We start from the raw sequence: 23,374 nt of genomic DNA on the forward strand, positions 1-23,374 counted from the left end.
TGTCAAGTTTATTTTGTGAGCAGTTGGTCATTTAAAAATTATTAAGAAATGCAGATGATCGCTGACTTACAATGGTTGAACTTACAATTTTTTGACTTTATTATGGTGCAAAAGCAATACACGTTCAGTAGAAACTGTACCTCAGATTTTGAATTTTGATCTTTTCCTGGGTTGTGGCATGCAGTATGATACTCTCTGGTGATGGTGGCTAGTGGCATTGAGCTGTACGTAGCTTCTAGTGAACCAGATGATTGTGAGGGTAAATAACTAATGTACTTACAGCCATTCTGTCTTTTTACTTCTGTACCATATTCAATAAATTACAGGACACATTCAACACCTTATTATACCACAGATTTTATGGTAGATGATTTTGCCCAGAAATTAATGTAAATGTTCTGAGGATACATGAAGCAGGCTGGGCTAAGTTAAGGTGTTTGGTAGGTGAGGTATATTAAATGCATCTTCAACTTACAATGGGATGGAGGAAGATCAGTATTTTAAAACTACTTAAAGCTATTAAAATTATGTAAAAACTCCCTAATGGCACCAACATTCTTAAAAAGATAGAAAATTTTAGTTAACAACCAAAAACAAATATGCAGGCTGAAAGATCTCTGAAAGTTAAAGGTTACTGATCATGTCCTTATTACTCACAAAAAAAAGTACCTGATCCCCCGGATGAATTTCTTATTTAACCAACTCTTGTGCTTGTCTGTCTTTAAGGATATTTGAAGTAGTTCTAAGTCATTAAGCTAAAAGCTAGTGGAAGAGAGAAGTTGGAGAAGCAAAAAAAAAAAAAAAGCAACTAAACAAACAAACAAAAAAACTAAGCAAGGGGTCTGGGGAAGATAGGACTTTATTCCTGATTATGTTCTCCTGTCTTGTCCAATAGAGAAAAGCTGCTCACTCTTACTTGACTTGACTTGAAATAGATTTAAGGGGCTAGATCTGATAAACAGAGTGCCTGATGAACTATGGATGGAGGTTTGTGACATTGTACAGGAAACGGATCAAGACCATCCCCAAGAAAAAGAAATGAAAAAAGTCAAAATGGCTGTCTGAGGAGGCCTTACAGATAGCTGTGAAAAGAAGAGAAGCGAAAAGCAAAGGAGAAAAGGAAAAATATACCCATTTGAATGCAAAGTTCCAAAGAATAGCAAGGAGAGGTAAGAAAGCCTTCCTCAGCGATCAATGCAAAGAAAGAGAGAGAACAACAGAGGGAAAGACTAGAGATCTCTTCAAAAAAATTAGAGATACCAAGGGAACATTTCATGCAAAGATGGGCTCAATAAAGGACAGAAATGGTATGGACCTAACAGAAACAGAAGATATTAAGAAGAGGTAGCAAGAATACACAGAAGAACTATACAAAAAAGATCTTCATAACCCAGATAATCACGAAGGTGTGATCACTGACCTAGAGCCAGACATCCTGGAATGCGAAGTCAAGTGGGCCTTAGGAAGTATCACTACGAACAAAGCTAGTGGAGGTGATGGAATTCTTGTTTCTGTGAAAGTGCTTCACTCAATATGTCAGCAAATTTGGAAGACTCAACAGTGGCCACAGGACTGGAAAAGGTCAGTTTCATTCCAATCCCAAAGAAAGGCAATGCCAAAGAATGCTCAAACTACCGCACAATTGCACTCATCTCACACGCTAGTAAAGTAATGCTCAAAATTCTCCAAGCTAGGCAATACGTGAACTATAAACTTCCAGATGTTCAAACTGGTTTTCAAAAAGGCAGAGGAACCAGAGATCAAATTGCCAACATCCGCTGGATCATGGAAAAAGCAAGAGAGTTCCAGAAAAACATCTATTTCTGCTTTATTGACTATGCCAAAGCCTTTGACTGTGTGGATCACAATAAACTGTGGAAAATTCTGAAAGAGATGGGAATACCAGACCACCTGACCTGCCTCCTGAGAAACGTGTATGCAGGTCAGGAAGCAACAGTTAGAACTGGACATGGAACAACAGACTGGTTCCAAATAGGAAAAGGAGTACGTCAAGGCTGTATATTGTCACCCTGCTTATTTAACTTCTATGCAGAGCACATCATGAGAAACGCTGGACTGGAAGAAGCACAAGCTGGAATCAAGATTGCCGGGAGAAATATCAATGATCTCAGATATGCAGATGACACCACCCTTATGGCAGACAGTGAAGAGGAACTAAAAAGCCTCTTGATGAAGGTGAAAGAGGAGAGTGAGAAAGTTGGCTTCAAGCTCAGCATTCAGAAAACTAAGATCATGGCATCTGGTCCCATCACTTCATGGCAAATAGATGGGGAAACAGTGGCTGACTTTATTTTTTTGGCCTTCAAAATCACTGCAGATGGTGATTACAGCCATGAAATTAAAAGATGCATACTCCTTGGAAGGAAAGTTATGATCAACCTAGACATCATATTAAAAAGCAGAGACATTACTTTGTCAACAAAGGTCCATCTAGTCAGGCTATGGTTTATCCAGATGTATGGATGTGAGAGTTGGACTGTGAAGAACGCTGAGTGCTGAAGAATTGATGCTTTTGAACTGTGGTGTTGGAGAAGACTCTTGAGAGTCCCTTGGACTGCAAGGAGGTCCAACCAGTCCATCCTAAGGGAAATCAGTCCTGGGTGTTCATTGAAAGGACTGATGTTGAAGCTGAAACTCCAGTATTTTGGCCACCTCATGTGAAGAGCTCACTCATTTGAAAAGACCCTGATGCTGGAAAAGATTGAAGGCAGGAGAATAAGGGGACGACAGAGGATGAGATGGTTGGATGGCATCACCGACTCAATGGACATGAGTTTGGGTAAACTCTGGGAGTTGATGATGAACAGGGAGGCCTGGTGTGCTGCAGTTCATGGGGTTGCAAAGAGTCGGACATGAATGAGCCACTGAACTGATACTGATACTTGACTTCCTAACATTTCACCCTGTCTTGCATCATCTGGGATAAAAACCTCACTAAACTCATGTCAAGAACAAAAGAAGAAAAAGGACATGGCACTTACAGTATCAATACTTTGTGAATACATTATGGAAGCCTTCTCCCTCTGATCCTTATGAGGTATGAATTCACATCCTTCTTCATACAGTCCTGTTTTTCTGTCAAGTTTGCATGGTTGAGTGACACAGCTTCCTCCTTGACACTTCTGTATTACAGTTTCACCAGTAAAACCTTCTGAACATCTGCAGATATATTCAGGTTAGATATTTAAGTGAAATGATAATTTCAAAATGTTGGACTCTGGTCAGTTTCTACAGACAGCATTGTTTACAATTTCCCTTTATAATTTAAGAAATAAATGTAGCACCTTAAATATTAAAATTATCAAATTCTCATCAGAGTAATTTTGTTTACCTGAAAGTATCTGAGGGGTTCCCAAAATGATATCAGAATGTGTTTCTATGCAGCAGAAAAGCTAAGGCTGTCTTACAGCCACTGTTAAGAATTAATAAGGATCAAAGTCCTAAGGCACTTCCTAATCTGGTCCTCTCATTCCTGGAAAATCAAGAGCCTCTTTTGTTTCTCTAAAAAGTTTTGCTGACAACTTTTTCTTTGTTTGTTTGTTTTGATCCAGCTAGTTTATGTCATACAGTTTTTGCATAGTTCTTGTGTGTTTATATAGATATTTTAGATTTTTATTTATATGCTTATGAGTTTGTTACTATTGTGAATGGAGTACTTTTCCCCACATCTTATTTTTTGAGTATATAAAAAACATATGAACATAGGAAATTTGGAAAATAGGACGAGTATAAAGAAGAGAAGAAAAAAATCATATCCCACTCTCAGATAAACTATTGTTAATGTACTAAAGCATTTCCTTCTCTATGTATCAGCATAACATTCTATGTATAGCTTTACTGCCTGATCTTATAAAACTTATTTTAGTACATTTAAATTGTAATGTATTATTATAATTCATAATATTCTTTCAAAATGTGACTTTAATAACTTCACATTTTGAAATTACAACGTGAATTTAGCCTAATTTACTTAATTTTTTTCCTCCATGAATTTTTCGGTGCTAAAAATAAAACTTCTGTGAATAAATGAAATTGGTGCATCACATTTTGAATCTATTTCCAAGCTTGCTATGACTGACATCCAGAATAAATGGTCAGATTCAGAAATTTGAACATTTTAAAGCCTGTTGATAGAGCTCATTCTAATATTTCCTTTAAAATGGATTGTTAAACGTAAGATTAGTAGATCAAGAAATAGGAAAGAATTCTAGAGATTTGATATGTGTCATCAAATTGCTTTCCAAGAAGGTTATTCTAGTTTATTTCTCTGATAACCATCTATGAGAACACTCATCCTGTTAGGAGAATCACACTGACTGAAACTGCCCACCCTGGCCAGACACCATAGTAACCATTTGCATGAGTTGTTTTATGACAGGAGGTCCTGGTAAGGAACACTACTAATAAGCCACCACCAATCAGAAGAGTTCAGGAAAGGTCAAAAGGAGATACCACAGGTCCGACCACTTCCCAGAATCCTTCTCTCTGGCATCCATCTTGGCTGAACAAGGCATGCACCACCAGGAAGGACTCTGAGTCAGAATGATTGGCTAAAGACAACCCGGAAACTAATCCCATCACCATAAAACCCAAGCCATGTGGCAGAGCTGTTTTCCTGGGTTCCCTTACCCTACTGCTCTCCACCCAGGTGCCCTTTCCCAGTAAAATCTCTTGCTTTGTCAGCACATGTGTCTCCTCAGACAATTCATTTCCAAGTGTAGACAAGAGCCCAGTTTCGGGCCCTGGAAGGGGTCCCCCTTCCTGCAACAATCCCACCGACAGGCACTAGTACTAGGTAATAAACGATTGTCATCTTTGTCAAATCTGCACCTCTTTGACTACTAATGTCTGACCATTTTTACATTTTTACTGGCCATTTTTATTTCTTCTTTTATATAGATTATTTTCTCGTGTCTATTTTTCTATTAGGGTGTTATATTGTTTTCTTTTATCTGTTATAATGCTAAGCTTTTAAAGGCCTGTTTTTTAAATATTTGCAAACATTTTTTTCTGTTTTTTATTTTTAATTTAGTTTATGTTTGATTTATATGCAAAAAGTTTTAAATTTATATGTAGTCAAATTTATCATTCTTTTAGTTATGTCTTTTTCCAACTCTTGAATGCATAGAAAGACATTCACCATTTAGGAATATGATATTTATTAATATACTTCTTGTTTTCATCATGGTTTTATTTTTTTATATTGAATAAATCTATCCAGTTGAAAGAGAGTCTATTAATAGTTAAAAATTGTCCTGACATCTAAAGAAATCTTGTCTTTCCTTGTGGATTTATAATTCTAGCTATATCAAATAGTAAATTATTGCGTGCCTACTAATTTGCATTGTTTTAATTAATGTAGCTTTATTGTATATTTAAAATTCAACAAGAAAATTTTCCTTTATTACTATACTTTTTCAAAAATGTTTGCAGCTGCTATCTACTGGATAAGCTCAGGGTCTTTAAAATGAGGTAAAAATAGAAATGTTTTGACTAAAGTTTCATAAGACGTATATATTAATTTGGGTTGAATTTACATATTCTATGAATTTAAAATATCTGTTAATCTTAATTTTCTTTTAAATTCTTTAGAAGGATTTTGTGTTGTGGTTTTCTTCAGATGTAACTTTTACATTTCTTAGAGTTTTCTTCAAATATATCTGGTTGCCTTATTGACTTCCCTTGTCAATTTTAATTTCTTTTTTTCCCTTCAGGGTTTCAAAGTGGATCACATTATCATCTGCCTAGAAACAATTTTCTCTCTCTCTTTCTAGGAGCCCCTGTTATTTTAACCTTCCCAACACATTATTGCATTGGCTACAACTTTCTAAAAATGATAATTTCTAGTAGTTCCCATTCTTATTATATTCCTGGGAATGTTTAGTGATTCCCTACTAAATATTATGTAGGCAGTTGGTTTTCAACTGATGTTCTGCTTCATATTAAGGAAGCCTTCTATTATGGGTAGTACTGTCATCTTTGTAGTTGTTTCTGAGCCTTATAAGTAATAAAAAATTGGTAGATAAACAATAAATACTATTTGTATTTTAAAACAAAATTTATTGTTAAGAGGACATGGTAATTATGTCAGTTTTGCAAAATGTTATCTGTGGAAGGATGAAAATTATGTATAATTTCTAGAATATCCCTTAGAAAGAATATATACTAATCAGCTTTTTTCTCAAGGGGAATACAGTTTCCATCTGGAAGCATAGCAAGAAGTGGGAAAGGTAGATGGGATGAGTGTCATCTGTGGGCTGAGATTTGAGAGGTTCACCTAACATGATCGCATCAACAGAGTGACACTGGGGAATGGACTCTATAGTGTGGGGGGGAACAAGCCAAAGGAATCAGTAGACTGTGTACAGCTCTGGGAGGTACTTAGTGTCTTTTTATACCTAAAGTGACCTAAGAGGAGAGAAATGTCAAATGACAGAATTTGAGTGTAATAAAGAAAAGGGAAAGCAGAAAGCAGTGATGCTCCTATGGGAGAAAGGGAATGCCAAGGCAGAGTTCTGAATTCCATGAAGCTTCCTTTGGAAACTGTGCTGAGTAAAGACAGTAAAGAAACCAAAGCTGAGTGCATCTCCTTAAAGAGCCATCATGGGAGTAGAACTAGAAGCAAAAGTGAAGAGGGGTGTTGCCCCAGCTCTAGTCTTTTAAAAGAGGCTGTTGTTTTTAACTGAGGTATAAATGTGCAAGCTTATCAAATTCCTTCCGAATCTGCTGGAATAATTTTCTTTTTTTCTCGATATACTATATTAATTACTTACCTATTATCATAGCATTTTCTGATACCTGGAAGATATCCTTCTTGGCCTTGGTGTGTTTGTTATATCTGTATAATATTAGTCCAGGTGTAATTTACTATGCTTTTATTTGTAATCTTTTTGGAAAGCTGTATCTACACAATTCTTTTTCATGCCATCTGTCAGGTTTTAGTATCTGAATTATGCCAACTCTCTAAAATGAATTGGGAAGCTCCCTATCTTTTATATTTGTACAAAAGCAGTTTATTCCCTGAAACTGTTGAGTCCAAGAACTTACCTGTAAAATTACGGCAGCCAGGGTACTTTCTAAGTATTCAGTTTGCATTCTACTGACACCATACAGGGTTTTGTTCAAATTGGGAGAAATTTTGTTTTGTTTTGATGTTTGGACTGTCTTTCAGCTAAGCTCCCCCAGTGTCTCTCAGGTCCATTCATTCTGATATAGTTCACACAGATAACTATTCTACCTGCAAGGAGCTGAAGCTTTATGTCTCTGATTATGAGACAGGAAGATGGAGATCCTGAATGTAGAACCTGTGAGTTTCTTCTAGTTGTACACACACAAAAAGGCTAATGGTTTGTAGTTGCAGAGTAGAGAATTCATCTAAGGCACTTGTAAAGTGAACAAAAGTAGTAGTTTTATGGGAAAAGCTGAAAGAGAAGACACTAAGAATGAAAGAGGAAAATATGATGATAAGACTGGCATTTTAAAAATATTCAAGACAAAATTGGTTACAATTTAAAACAGTTTAGGAAAATTAATCAAAATATACATACACTACTGGTTTTCTTCTTTTGTTGGATAGGTAGAATTTCTGGTCATTATTATATTCATTAAATACTCCCCATCGTAGATGAGCCCATTCATGGACAAATGCCCTTCCTGTGGAAAAATGTTTTAAACACCTAATTACAATAAGAATGGCAAAATTACCATCTTAAATTCAGAGCAAGTAATTCTTCTGAAAATTATTATGCTTTGCTTTTTTAAGTTAAAGATTTAATTTGATATGACAGTTGTACATGTCTATAAATATGACTACTTATTTTGGATTGTCAAGTGCTAATTAGGCACTTAGTAAGTACCAGGAAGCTGTTTATTCAAAGGTAGAACTAGTGCCCTGTGCTCACACATCTCATGGTCTAGCAGATGACACACATCATTTTAGATAGCTAAAATCTTTAGGGTTGCAAGTGTAATGATGGAGGTCAGCACAGGCTGACCTGTAGGGCAGCCAAGAAGGTCCTTCTTCCCAATGACCCAAATGTGGACAGATCTCAAGGTCTGCCTACTCCACATCTGCCTTTTTGCTGTGACATATTCTCACCCTTCCAGTCTCATTGCCACTTACTCCTGAATTACTGTGACACTCACCCAGCTGGCTCCATGCCTCCAGTCTTCAATGACTTACCCATGGTGCTTGGGGTTAAGTCCAACTTCTCAACATGCATACAAGGTCCCTGATGATTCAGGCCCTGTTCCTCTCTGCAGCCATATTTCTTGCTGTTCTCCACCCACTTTGAAAACTCCATATTGACAATGGATTCCTGAACCCCTTTTAGTTTCTAGAGTCACACAGTATGACTTGCTCATCTCTGATCTTTTTTACATATTTTTCCTCTGCTTGGAATACCGTCTCCCTATCTCTGACTGGGAGATAACTCCTACTCTTCTTTCAAAATTAAGCTTATATCCAGATAGAAGCCTTCTCTGACATCTTCAAACTAGTTCAGGTACCCCTCCTTTTTCACTTTCATTATATTCCATTATGGAATTTGTCATGCTTTATTGCCATTGCATATTTTCCAGTCTCTCACTATAGACTCTTGTCTCCATGAAAACAGGTACCACGACTTCTTCATTGTCATGTCTTGGTCCATATTGTATAGAACTTAAAAGGTCCTAATAAATTTGTTATATTTGGATGAATATTAGTGACTTGTGTACCAGTCAGTTTTTCTGAAATGTAAATTCCAAAGTAGGCTGAATTTGGAGGATTAAGTGAGGAGGTGCAGGTTAAGAAAGCCCTAATATCTCACATTAAGGATTTTAGATTGCTCTAGGTCCTGGGGAATAACTGATGGCCTCTTAAAGATGGGGGAGATTGTGAGGGAGTAGTCATGGAGTCAGAATACAAAAAGGAGAGAGTATAAAGGAATGGCATTGTATATGGTGATCTTGATGACTGGAGTGGGCTCCAGAGTGGGACAGAACAGCTTAGGTTGATAAGTAAATCAATCAATTGGTAAGTAAATCAATTCAACACATATTTATTGAGCCATACACTGGGGATTTTCTGTTTCTGTTACGGAGATGTTGTAAAAGAAGAGCAAAGAAGTATGTTTGTTAGACACTCCTCTCTGTTAAGGTCTGTAAAAGTGCTCTAGTGTATTTGGGGGTGGGACATGCAGGCACCAATGCTCTTTTGTTTGCTTGTTTTCTCTGCCTTGCCTATTTAAATGAAAAAAATTAAAATGGTTCTAATATTTTTAAGATAATAAAGAAACCTAGTCGTTAGTTAACCTAATGAGTTAATACTAATCACACTTGATTATCCTTGAAAACTACATATTGTATATAAGCCATTGCTGATTTCTTTTAATGTTTTATCCAAAGATTGCTCTGTTTGTTTCATATGAAAATGGTAAATGATATTTTGTGAAGGAAATGTTGACTTTTTCTTTAGTTAGTATTTGTCAGAGCTGAACATTAAGGCTATTCTATCTGATACTCAAAGTGTGGTCCAAAGTCAGGCAGTATCAGCATCACCTAGGAGCTTGTTAAAATGCAGATTCTCGAGTCCTACCCCACACCTACTGAATCAGAACTATTTTAACAATCCATTTACAATCTGAACACACATTAAAGTCTGAAAACATTATGTGTCTGCCATATGTTTTGGCCATAACTGAATTGCAGACAAGAGATTTAGTTTGTTCAGGTGTCTTCCCACAGAACCATAGGAACCTAACGTCACATTAATTAAACTATTTAATCAGAGTTATTATCTGATAATAACTGAGTATCTGAAAATTAAAAATATTATAGTTATACACACATATTTGCAGGATCTGAAGGAAATAATTCTAACTGAAAAATGCACTATTCTGAATCTGTTTTATGTGAGAAAAACAGGCTATAATAGTCTATTTGGCTTTTATGTTCTCATTCAGAAAGATAATGCTAGTGTTGATCTATTTGCAACATAAAATTATTGAATTATTACATAGCAGAATATTTCATCTCTACCCATACCTTGTGGTCCATATTGACGTGATTTTTTTCCAGCTAGGAAGTCAGGAGTGAGATAAATTCTATCACCCTTTTCTCCACAGCCTCCCATCTGCTCAGTATAAGGTCCATCGTTACCTGTTGGATTAGGTTCAGCAACCAGAACATCAGCCTGAAATTTAAGAAAAATTTTTCATCATTACAAAATTTCAGCAAATGAGTTGACCTTATTCACAGCAGACTATATTGAAACAATTTTATTTGATTCTAGAATATTTTGATAAAAGAATCTAAGTCACAAAATAAAATTAAATTTGAAAAAAGAAATTAATGTTCTTACATTTTTGTAGGTCTCAAGTTTGGGTTTCACATATTCAGGTTTTGTTTTCCAATTTTCAGGAATCAAAATGGCAACATTTTTGAAATAGAATCTTTTTTCTGTAGCCTCAAACAAATATGGAGATGCATCGGTCACCATATCCTGGGGGCAGCGGGGTGGGGAATAAATATAAAGAAGCATGCTTAATGACAGAAAAAAAGATGAAATTACCAATTATTCCAATTTATATTTGTATTTCACATTTCCAGAAAATGGCTACTTATCAAGCTAAGAAAAGGAGATTATCTTGTTAATAATAGTAGCTAGCCTTTTTTGACAGAGAAGGCAATGGCACCCCATTCCAGTACTCTTGCCTGGAAAATCCCATGGATGGAGGAGCCTAGAAGGCTGCAGTCCATGGGGTCACTGAGGGTTGGACACGACTAAGCGACTTCACTTTCACTTTTCACTTTCATGCATTGGAGAAGGAAATGGCAACCCACTCCAGTGTTCTTGCCTGGAGAATCCCAGGGACGGGGGAGCCTGGTGGGTGCCGCCTATGGGGTCGCACAGAGTCAGACACGACTGAAGTGACTTAGCAGCAGCAGCAGCAGCCTTTTTTGAGATTTTTATTGCATGCTCTGTGTCACAGTGTAATGGTTGACACTGAAGACTTCAAAAGCAGGCACTAATCCTGGCTCACCACTTATGGTGGGACATCAGAAATTTCCTAGAGAGAATTCCCTGGTGATCGATCCAAAGGTTAGGAGTCGGCACTTTCACTGCTGGGGACTGGGTTCCATCCCTGGTTGGGGAACTAGGATCTCACAAGCCACGTGGTATGGCCAAAAAAAAAAAAAAAATGTCCTTAACCGCTCCTGAGCCTCAGTTTCCCCATTTATAAGATGGAAAATATTACAGAGAGCAGCCAATAAGGTTGTTGTGAGGATCAAATGAAGTCAAGAAAGCATTTGGAGCCATGTTTACTTAGCACAAATGCTTATCAAATATTAGCTCTTAGTTTCATTTCATTGATCCTTTAAAGATCAATGAAACTTTAAAGGAAAAACTGAGAATTAGAGAGTATTAGTCTCAACATCTCACACCAAATAGTAGTGAAAAGAAACTCAAATTAAAATAAATACAACCTCAACACCTCCTGTAATAATTTTATTGTTGTTGTTGAGTTGCTAAGTCGTATCTGACTCTTTGTGACCCTATGGACTTAAGCAAGGTCAGGCTTCTCTGTCCATGTTATTCTCCAGGCAAGAATACTGGAGTGGCTTGCTATTTTCTTCTCCAGGGGATCTTCCCAACCTGGGGATCGAATCCTAGTCTCCTACATTAATAGGCGGATTCTTTACCACTGAGCTACCAGGGGAGCCCAAATGTTATGATAGTGTTTGTTTTTAGTATAAAACTAAGTATTAGATACAATGAAGTGGCATAAGTATATAATCTCTTTTCAAATTATGCCTAACTTTATTTCTCTAAAGCAAAAGAGCTGTAGTGTTCAATTATAAATGCCTGTTTCCCTGAAAGTTTCCCTGAAATGCATCATGACAAGACAGTAGAAGGGATACTACAAGATGTTTATAATAGAAAGGGAAATTGGGACTATTAGAGCTGAAAATCACTGAAAAATGCAAATATGAGTGTAGACAGAGGGAAGAAGATAGAAGACTGAGCTCCAGGGGCCCAGCATTCAGAAGTGGGAAGAGGAAGAGCCAGCAAAGCAGACTCAGAAGGAGCAGCCGGTGCAGGGGAGGGAGATGGGGAGGCATGGGAGAGCACTTCAAGAAGGAGAGATTGGCCATCAGAGTTAAATGCTGCTGAGCAATCAAGGAAGATGAGGACTAAGAACTGAGCAACGAATTTGGCAACCTGAGATGACAGCTCTATATGAGTGAATTCAACAGGGTGGGAGGTGATGAAGCAGAGGCAATGAAAACAGCAGGTCAAGAAATGTTTCTACAAATTAAAAGGAAATCAAGAAATGAAGCAGTAGTTGAAGGAAGATTTTGGGCAAGGGAGGTTTGTTTTGTTTTGAATGGGAACTATTATAACATATGTATGTGCTACTGGGGGGAAAAAAAACAAAGCTTATAATGCAAGAGGGAAAAAAAAAGGGATCATTGCTGGAGGAAAGTCCTTACTGGAACAGACCAGAGAGATGAGACATTGATGCCTAGACATCTAATCCTACGGGGTGGCCTTAGAAGCAGAGACAGTTCATCACTATATGGGAAAATAGTACTTGTGTATTGATGCAGGAGTAAATACTGTTCTGCTACTTCTTGGGGATAAACTTGGGGAATTTATCTCTCTGAGCCTCAGTTTCTGTCTTTTCAAATGGTAATTATAATACTTGCCTTGCTAGTTTTAAAAAAAGCTCTCAAAAAAGCCAGATTTTGAACAACTACTAGGTAAATTTAATATTGTATCACTTTTTAAATAAAAATATTGAGTCGGTATCACTAAAAAGTTGAAAAATAGGTATAAAACTTCCTATGTTGGAATATTATATTACAATTTAACTTGTAAAATGTAAATTTTCAGTGTCTCCTAGGAAGACAACTAAGCAGCATGAAATTTCTTGTCTGTGTTTTATCAGAAACATTAATAAGGAATCTTTGACATCTGTTTCATATTTTGAGAAAGTGACCTCATATCCAAATAGACAGTTGAGCTTTTGAGGTTTGAAGAACGTTGAGGATGAAATTTATATGCTGCTGCTGCTGCTAAGTCGTTTCAGTCGTGTCCGACTCTGTGTGACCCCATTGACAGCAGCCCACCAGGCTTCCCCGTCCCTGGGATTCTCCAGGCAAGAACACTGGAGTGGGTTGCCATTTCCTTCTCCAATGCATGAAAGGAAAAGTGAAACTGAAGTCGCTCAGTCTTGTCTGACTCTTAGCGACCCCATGGACTGCAGCCCACCAGGCTCCTCCATCCATGGGATTTTCCAGGCAAGAGTACTGGAGTGGGTTGCCATTGCCTTCTCCGGAAATTTATATGATGCACTGGTAATTCCTTAAGAACAGGGATGATCTCCTGTTGACAACTGAATTCCTGGTACCTGACAATGTGAATGCTCTCTAAATGTTCATTGGATTAACGAACAAATGCGTGAATGAAGAGGTTACGATGAGGGGCAAACTGTCCAGGAGTGCCAAGACAGGAGGTGCTTGGGCTTCCATGCATTGAGGAGACCCCCAACTACTCCCACTGTGTGTGTGTTAAGGGGGCGCGAGGGGTAGAGAGCTTCTTGACTCTCACCCCTTCATCTTATGAAGTGTGCTCGCACGGCTTCCGCAGCACAGACGAGAGTGGGGGGAAACTGCTGCAGCGCCACCTGCTGGTATTGTGAGTGCAGTACCTTTCGGACGGCCCTGCTGAAGCAGGTATTTAAGAACTGACTTTGAGGGTTCTGCTCACACAAGGACACCAAGGGGAGAGTCTCCCCAAAAAGCAGAGAACTGAGGGATGACCAGGAAGGTGGCAAAGCCACAGTGAGGTCCCTTGACCGCAGATCTGAAACATCAAACAGGGGCTCATTTTTATTAACTGCTCAGGGACTCTTGAGCACACTATTGTCCTTAAAAGTGTTCCTGTGACAAGGTAACTGTGGAAACCAACTTCTCTCATACCCAACTCGTTTAGGACTCATACCAGAAAACCAACTGAATAATAGTAGTGAGGAGTATATTTCTCAGGAGGAAGCCCCAAAGAGAGTGAGGTGAATGTCCTTTTGCTTTTTCTCTCAGTTCACTTCAGTTGCTCAGTCGTGTCTGACTCTTTGCAACCCCATAGACTGCAACACAACAGGCTTCCCTGTCCATCGCCAACTCCCAGAGTTTACTCAAACTCATGCCCATTGAGTCGGTGATGCCATCCAACCATCTCATCCTCTGTCATCCCCTTCTCCTCTCGCCTTCAATCTTTCCCAGCATCAGGGTCTTTTCGAATGAGTCAGTTCTCATCAGGTGGCCAAAGCACCGTATAAATACAAATTACCATTGTCATTAGAAAGGCATTTGTGGCTCCTTTTCACTTGTTCCTGAGGCCTGCTCACTGTCCAGCCAGAGGCAGAAACATGCTGGTCACATTTTTCCTTCCAACTTTCCTTGTCTGTTGCTCCAGTGGCTGTTTCATTTTTGCTAATGTTATTTCTAAGTTTGTTGTTCAGTCGACCAGTCATATCTGACTCTTTGCAACCCCATGGACTGCAGCACGCCATGCCTCCCTGTCCCTCACCATCTCCCAAAGTTTGCCCAAGTTCATGTCCATCACATCGGACATGATGGCATCCAGCCATCTCCTCCTCTGACACCCTCTTCTCCTTCTGCCCTCAATCTTTCCCACCATCAGGGGCTTTTCCAATGAGTCGGCAATTCACATCAGATGAACAAAACCCTGGAGCTTCAGCTTTAGCATCAGTTCTTCCAGCGAGTATTCAGGGTTGATTTCCCTTAAGATTGACTGGTTTGATCTTCTTACTAGAGGTAATCAAAGACTCACCTAATGTTTCTGATTGTTTAGAGATTTCAAAAGACATGAATTTCCCTTTCACTGATAGCAATAATACCTGATGGTCTTCTGGTTTGAACTTCCCCTCCTCTTCAACCATTGCACTTCTCTAGCCCCAAACTCCTCTGGTGGTTGAGATGGTTCTCTCCCCTAACTCCTCTTTCTGGGTTTGCACCTGTTTAGAGCAAGGAACCTTTTGAGGCAACCCTTGGGGCCCTTGTACTATTAACTTCTGAGTTTACACAGAGGAACTTTTCCCAGAAACAAGTCTCAGTGCTTTTGGCTTGGTGAGAAATGATGAGCCCTTTCCATCTAAGATTAAAAGGAGGCCTGGGGACTGATGAATTGCCTACCATTTGTTGAGCTCTTAATATGTACCAGGCATTCTGCATACATTTTTAAAGGTCTTTCAAGTTTTTGAGAAAATTTTAGACTTACAGATGAGACATGCAAAAAATGTATACAGTTCCCATATACCCTCATCCAACTTCCCTTATATGCGTGCACTGATAATCCTCACAAAGTCCTGTGAGGAAGATATTTATTATTTTCCCCATTTTGTAGACCAGTACTTTTGCCCATTATACAGTACTACCTCTGGGTGAGCTACAGTCACTTTCCAGGATTGGCTTTTATAAGGCATTTCCTTCTTATTCTTTCCTGTTTGCTGTTATACAAAACCTCTCTAATCTCTCCATTTTACAGCAGTTAGATGCCTCTATGTGGACAGGAAGAATCCTCTTCCCTAATTTTTCCTTCCCCTACAGAAGAAGTAACAAGTGAAATAAGACTGCTCAGCAGCCCTGAGAAGACGCCTTGCGTTGGGCCTGGTAAAATGCAGGGTTTCCTCCCATTGGAAGGTTAAGGTTTGTTCTTAAATCAGAGATTAAGATTTGCATCTTGGACTCCTATATTAGAATCACAGGGAAGGGAGGGTTTAATCAGGAGAATAAAAGGAGACTCTGATAGGTGCAAATGGTAAAATCAGACAAAAGAATTACCCTCTGCACATTTCATAATATCTGCCAAATATAGTTGGCTCTGCCTTGGTGTAGAACTAAATAATTTTCAATGAAGTCATCTATAACCGAGAAGTAGAGATATCATTTAGTAAGTGCCAACAGTATATCAAGCTCTGAATTATATGCATTGCATGTATTATCTCATCCCTTGGAAGAATCATAATTGTTGTGTTATTATTTCCATTTTATAGCTGAAGAAATGCAAGCACAGATATTAAAAAAAAACTTTCCAGTGTCACACAGCTGGAATTAGAGAACTCATGTTTGCTCTATCAACATATTATGCTTAATTTTTCAAAACAGCATGAATAGTTACCATTTCAGACTTACCTTTATATGTTGGATGAGTGTTTCATCTTCTGGTACATTAGGGTCAATTGCAATGACAATGCCTTCATAGCCATTATTATTCAGCTGAATGAGTGAATCACTCAGGGCCCCTTCCAGAAGGTGAAGGACCAAGATGAAAACAGAATTCTTAAATGACCCCATTGCTGTACATCTCCCTTTGAGTTCTCTCTTTGGAAAATGCTGGTTATGGAAGCATCTTTCCTTACCCCTATATATATGAATATATAGACACACATTTTTCCAATTTATCAGCAGTGGTTTATTGTAGGACTCTAACCTCTTGACCCCAAATTGTTTCACTATTGGATTTGTCTTCACTATGATGAATGATAACTATATCTTGGTCTCAAATTCTGTGTACTTTTTAATATTTTATTTTGAGAGAAACGTTAGCCTTGCCTTCACCTTTGCCAGTTGCTGGCACAGAGGGTGGGGAGCCACATCCGGTTCCCTGGAAGGACTCACAGCTGACAAGCAGCTTTACCATTGAAAGATGTTTACTTCTTACAAATGTTTGCCCAGTCAGGGACACCGACCCACCCAACACCACCCTCTAACCCCTGCCTGCCCAGTGGAAGCCTGATTGTTCTGCATATTTGATAAGCATTCGTTAAGTGTAAACTATATTTCCAGTTATCCCTCATAATGGTCTTTATTTTTATCCTCTTTGATCTTTACACAACCTCAGCACCTTTTATTACTCTCTTAGACAATCTACTTGTACCAAAAGCATTAGCAAGCAACATTAGAAAAGATGAAATTTATATCTGACTGTGCAAGGCAAACTCCCTAATTTCCTTATCAGACCTCTATTTCATTATTCCATAGCTTCTATTGTCCAATAAAATTCAAATTAGCATTAAATTATTTTACTGAAATTAAATGTCTCCTAGGTGAGAGGCATTTAGATTATTGCCAGCTACCGTATAGATTCTTTTAAATTTGCCAAGTCTCAGATGGAAACTCATATTGGTCCACCACTTTCCTGTATTCAAATTACTTGAAATATCCCTTCCTATAATATCATTTGATCTTTGCATAGTGGTAAGCATCAGTTTCATCTTGTCTGTCTTTTTCTTTGACATTCACTCATAAAAATTAAATTAGTACTTGTTGCTAATAATTAGTGTGTGAAAGTCGCTCAGTCATGTCCGACACTTTGCGACCCCATGGACTGTCCATGGAATTCTCCAGGCCAGAACACTAAAGCCTTTCCCTTCTTCAGGGGATCTTCCCAACCCAGGGATTGAACCCAGGTCTCGCGTGTTGTAATCAGATTCTTTACCAGCTGAGCTACAAAAGAAGCCCCAATAATTAGTACTTATTGCTTAAGTGTATAATCTGTAATTAATCAAAAGTGAGGCATTGGAATAGAGTGGAAGTATCCAATTATAAAGTAGTTGTCCAGATAATCTAAGTATGCTTTTACATAAAAATTCAGTGCCTATTGCCCAAAGAAAGGCAATGCCAAAGAATGCTCAAACTACCACACAATTGCACTCATCTCACACGCTAGTAAAGTAATGCTCAAAATTCTCCAAGCCAGGCTTCAGCAATATGTGAATCGTGAACTTCCTGATGTTCAAGCTGGTTTTAGAAAAGGCAGAGGAACCAGAGATCAAATTGCCAACATCCGCTGGATCATGGAAAAAGCAAGAGAGTTCCAGAAAAACATCCGTTTCTGCTTTATTGACTATGCCAAAGCCTTTGACTGTGTGGATCACAATAAACTGTAGAAAATTCTGAAAGAGATGGGAATACCAGACCACCTGATCTGCCTCTTGAGAAATCTGTATGCAGGTCAGGAAGCAACAGTTAGAACTGGACATGGAACAACAGACTGGTTCCAAATAGGAAAAGGAGTACGTCAAGGCTGTATATTGTCACCCTGCTTATTTAACTTATATGCAGAGTACATCATGAGAAACGCTGGGCTGGAAGAAACACAAGCTAGAATCAAGATTGCCGGGAGAAATATCAATAACCTCAGATATGCAGATGACACCATCCTTATGGCAGAAAGTGAAGAGGAACTAAAAAGCCTCTTGATGAAAGTGAAAGTGGAGAGTGAAAAAGTTGGCTGAAAGCTCAGCATTCAGAAAACGAAGATCATGGCATCTGGTCCCATGACTTCATGGGAAATAGATGGGGAAACAGTGGAAACAGTGTCAGACTTTATTTTGGGGGGCTCCAAAATCACTACAGATGGTGACTGCAGCCATGAAATGAAAAGACTCTTACTCCTTGGAAGGAAAGTTATGACCAACCTAGATAGCATATTCAAAAGCAGAGACATTACTTTGCCAACAAAGTTTTGTCTAGTCAAGGCTATGGTTTTTCCTGTGGTCATGTATGGATGTGAGAGTTGGACTGTGAAGAAGGCTGAGCACTGAAGAATTGATGCTTTTAAACTGTGGTGTTGGAGAAGACTCTTGAGAGTCCCTTGGACTGCAAGGAGATGCAACCAGTCCATTCTGAAGGAGATCAGCCCTGGGATTTCTTTGGAAGGAATGATGCTAAAGCTGAAACTCCAGTACTTTGGCCACCTCATGCGAAGAGTTGACTCATTGGAAAAGACTCTGATGCTGGGAGGGATTGAGGGCAAGAGGAGAAGGGGACGACAGAGGATGAGATGGCTGGATGGCATCACTGACTCAATGGACGTGAGTCTCAGTGAACTCCGGGAATTGGTGATGGACAGGGAGGCCTGGCGTGCTGCGATTCATGGGGTCGCAAAGAGTCGGACACGACTGAAAGACTGATCTGATCTGATCGACTAATCTGAGTGAATTCTGGGAGTTGGTGATGGATAGGGAGGCCTGGCAGAGAAGGCAATGGCACCCGACTCCAGTACTCTTGCCTGGAAAATCCCATGGGCGGAGGAGCCTGGTAGGCTGCCATCCATGGGGTCGCCAAGAGTGGGACACGACTGAACGACTTCACTTTCACTTTTCACTTTTATGCATTGGAGAAGGAAATGGCAACCCACTCCAGTGTTCTTGCCTGGAGAATCCCAGGGACGGGGAACCTGGTGGGCTGCCGTCTATGGGGTCGCACAGAGTTAGACGTGCCTGAACGACTGAACTGAATTGAACTGATTGACTAAATATATGCATTTAATATGCATGCATCATTAAAAGTTTTACATTTTAAAATATCTCAGACACCCCCCCCACACACACACACACATATTATACATGTCTTCCCCTTGGTTCCCTAGAAAAGAGAGGCTAGGCAAGCTTATGTACTAGTGATTTGCAAGCCTAATTCCAGAACAGTGGGAGTGAGAAAAGGGGAAATAATCCAAGGAAGCCTGGGAGGCAATAAAAAGTGCTTATTACACCACTGTGGTGTCACAGAGATCAGCAGGCCACCCTGCAGATTCAGCCGCCCTGCCATCTGGGATGTCTCCTAATGGGCAATCGGAGGAAGGGAAAATGTTTGGATCCTTCTCAACTACATATGATCACTTCCCCTGAGCTTTCTCGTGTCACCCAAACCTTCAGCAGCTGATTGCAAAAAAAAAAAAAAAAGAAAAATGCTATAGCTCATGGTATATAAACAGGCAAAGATTCCAAGTGGTGCCTGATTGACCTCTGGCAGTAGATCCACTTGGGCCTACAAGGAGTGATTGAGGTGCCCATTGGGTCAGCTGGGGCCAGACAAACCTAAAGAGGTTCAATAAGGTGAGTCCAATACAATTTACTTCCTGAACTGCTCAGACCCACTCATGTCCTTTCATCATATCTAGATCCATTATTACAAGGTAAGGCTGGAATTGGGGGTAGAGGCATGAGCTAGTTCACATTTTCACTGAGAGAAGGTTCAAGACCAGTCATTCATAGAATCTCCTCTGAAGTGCTCATCATGGGCTATCTCCTAAAATACCCAAAGCAAGAGAGTTGTTGAAATAAGTTGTGATGCCTGCTGCTACAGCTGGTCTCAAGACCATTACAGATATGTATTGTCTCCTTTCTTCATCAGCAGTTTCCCTAATTTTTAGCCAGCATTTTGGCTGATCTGTGGTATTTGTTTGCCTGATGGAGTGACCCAGCCCTTCATTCCTGAGGCGTCTGAGCCTTGGGTCACTCTGCCCTTGTTAGGCTATGGTTGGAGCAGATGCCGGTGACAGGCGTCGCCTGGCATGACAGAGCAGTTTAGGTGCCTGCTTATATTTTGCTTGGCCTTCCCTGCTGGCTGGGCCCTGATTGCTTGTTCAGTGGAGAGTGCTTGACGCTGCCTCATCTCCTAACACCACTGGCTGTTGTGTCCCAGGGGAGAGGGTGGAGTTAGTGTGGACCCACTGGGCAGGCTGTGGTGGCAGCTCCACCCTCTCTGGTACCCAAGTTCAGCCTGAACAGACTCACAGAGGCTTTGGCTCACATAGCATCTCACGCCATGGCACCTGGGATCTGGCTTTGTCAGAGGCAGCCCAGATTATTTGTGTATTTTAAATAAACAGAAATATAAGTATGTTTTCCTGTGTTTGGCTGCTTTCACCTAGTATTTTCAGCATGAATTTCAGCTATGTTGTTTTACGTAGCAGTAATCGTGCTCTTTTTCCTTTGTATTCCATTGTAAAAATATGCCACAATTTACTTACTGATTGCTTTTGATGAACATTTGGATTATTTCCTGCTTGGGGCTATTTTAAATAACAGTGCCATAGACATAAGCATTGACTTCAGTTGGGTATGTACCAAGAGTGGAATAGCCAAGACACAGAATATGTGTATGTCTAGCCATGGTTGGTCTCCCAGACACTTTTCAAAATGGTGTACTGATTGATCTACATTTCTACGAGTACACAGTGCGGCTGGTCTTTACAATTTTATCCACACTGGATGGGGTATAATCATGTTGTACTGTGGTTTTAATTTGCATGTTTCCTGATGACTGATGTTACTATACATGTTTCCTGATGACTGATGTTACTATACACCTTTCCATTTAATTGCTAGTCATTTGGATGTCCTTTTATGAAGTGCCTTTACAAGTCTTTGCCCAGTTTTTATCAGGTTAGTTTTTTTCTTGTTGATTTTTAAGAATTCTTTTGATGTTCTGGGTATTGAGCTGTGGATGTATACATTGCAGATATCTTTTCCCAGTTTGTGGCTTGTCTTAGCGGTTCTCTTGGATAAACAGAGGTTCTTAATTTTAATGGAATTCAATATAATGTTTTATTTTATGGGTAATGTTTTTGGGGTCATGTTGGAGACAGCATTTCCAAGTTCATGAAGATGTTATACAATATTTTATTCTAGAGTTTTGTCATTTTATCTTTCACATTTAGTTCTGTGATCTATCACATATTATGTTTTGTATATATAGTATGGGGTAGGATTCAAGATTTTTGTTTTGTTTTGCTCTCTAGGTAGCAGTACATGCAGGTCATTTATTGACAGGATCATCCTTTACACCCTGAGACTTGCTGTGTCTCAATGATAAAGAAGCCACTTGCCAAGGCAGGAGATGCAGGAGACTTGAGTTTGATCCCTGGGTCAGGAAGATAATCCGGAGAAGGGAATGGGAACCCATTCCAGTATTCTTGCCTGGAAAATCTCATGGACAGAGGAGCCTGGTGTGCTACAGTCCACGGAGTCACCAAGAGTACGACAATACTGAGCAACTGAGCATGCATTCCTTTCCCCCCACTGAGTTGCAGTTGAGATTTTTTTATGAATGAGGTGACTGCAAGTGTGAAGATCTGTTTTCAGACTCTATATGACTAGGCTTATTATCTCAGTCCTGTTTTGTCTTAGTTACTGCTGGTTTATAAGTCTTAATATTTAGTAGTATAAACACTAGCTATAAAATTATCAGCTTGGGAATTCTACCAGAAGAAAATTGCTGGATTTGACAGGATCATATTAAATTTATATGCTCATTGTAATATGTTAGCTAAATGATACAACCACCAGTGCCATGACAATTCTTAGGTCAACCATAAAAGGTCAAAAAGTGATGGTTACCCAATTCCTGTAAATCTCCACCCCTTCTCCAAAATAATTAGAATAATCCTACCACTCATTAGCTTGTGAAATTACCCAGCCTATAAAAATCGTCCACCTCGTATTTCAGGGCCTCTCACCTTCTGAGATGGCCCACACTCTGTGGGTGGACTGTATTTCTCCCAAAGCCTTTTTTTCCTTTTGAGACAGATCACATTCTGTCTATGGAATGTGTATCTCTCTAAATAAATCCACTTCTTACTTAAAATAAATAAATATATACATATTTATACATCAGTTTGGAAAGAAATGACATTTTTATAATATTGAGTTTTTGAGTCTTTATTGAAAGACTCAATCCACGGTCCTGGAATATCTTTTCATTTTAAATTTTATTTATTTGAGCTCAATTATGTTTTATAGTTTTAAGGGTAAAAGTCTTATGTACCTTTGGTTAAAGTTATTTCCATGGTGTTTTAAAATTGGGGGGTGTTATTATAAATGGTATTTTTAGAAAATTTCATTTTCTAATTGTTTATTGCTGATATATAGAAATATATTAGATTTTTGTGTATTGACTTTTCCTCCACAGAACTTACTAAATACATTTATTTCTAGTAGTTTATAGATTCTTTTGGATTTTGTATGCTTATAATTATGTCATCTATGAATAATAATATTCTTCCTTTTTAATCTTATATTACAATATTTTTATTTTGTTTCCTTCTCTTATTATACTTGTACTTCTCCACAGTACAGCATTGAATACCAGTGGAAAGAATGGTTATCTTTATTCTTGTTCCCAATCCCAAATGAAAAAGCATCCTATATTTTACCATTAAGTATGATATTACCTAGAGATATTTTGTAGGTATCTTCATCAGACAAAGAAAGTCTGCATCTGTTCCTAGCTTGCTGTTTTCTTTTTAAAAATCATAAATAGGTTTTTAATTTTTCCAAGTGCTGTTTATGCATCTATTGATTTTCATTTTTTATGCTGGTACTCTGCGGGCTTACATGGGTTTGAGTTTTCGATATTAAATCTCCCTTACATTCCTAGAATAAATTCTTGATCATGATGTAGTATACTTTTTGGTGTACTTACATTTGGATAGGATTTTTTGCACTATGTTCATGAGAGAGATTGACGTTAACTTTTCCTTTCTTGTAATGGTCATGCC

General features: G+C 38.8%; 2 protein-coding genes across 2 annotated transcripts in view; one reads left to right on the forward strand and one right to left on the reverse strand.

Moving 5' to 3' along the window:
- The window catches only part of CLCA1 (chloride channel accessory 1), a 34,017-nt gene extending 17,604 nt beyond the window's left edge, over window positions 1-16,413 (reverse strand). The window contains exons 1-5 of the mRNA XM_019957161.2: window positions 16,222-16,413; window positions 10,364-10,504; window positions 10,048-10,195; window positions 7,569-7,674; window positions 3,003-3,180 (exon numbers count right to left, since the gene is read on the reverse strand). Coding sequence (XP_019812720.1) covers window positions 3,003-3,180; window positions 7,569-7,674; window positions 10,048-10,195; window positions 10,364-10,504; window positions 16,222-16,383 — 735 coding nt within the window. The 5' untranslated portion in view covers window positions 16,384-16,413. The remainder of the gene's footprint in view (window positions 1-3,002; window positions 3,181-7,568; window positions 7,675-10,047; window positions 10,196-10,363; window positions 10,505-16,221) is intronic.
- Window positions 1-23,374, forward strand: part of ODF2L (outer dense fiber of sperm tails 2 like) — a 402,314-nt gene that overhangs the window by 261,854 nt on the left and 117,086 nt on the right. The window lies entirely within an intron of this gene.

The sequence above is a fragment of the Bos indicus genome, chromosome 3 (genome assembly GCF_029378745.1).
Source record: "Bos indicus isolate NIAB-ARS_2022 breed Sahiwal x Tharparkar chromosome 3, NIAB-ARS_B.indTharparkar_mat_pri_1.0, whole genome shotgun sequence".
NCBI lineage: Eukaryota > Metazoa > Chordata > Mammalia > Artiodactyla > Bovidae > Bos > Bos indicus.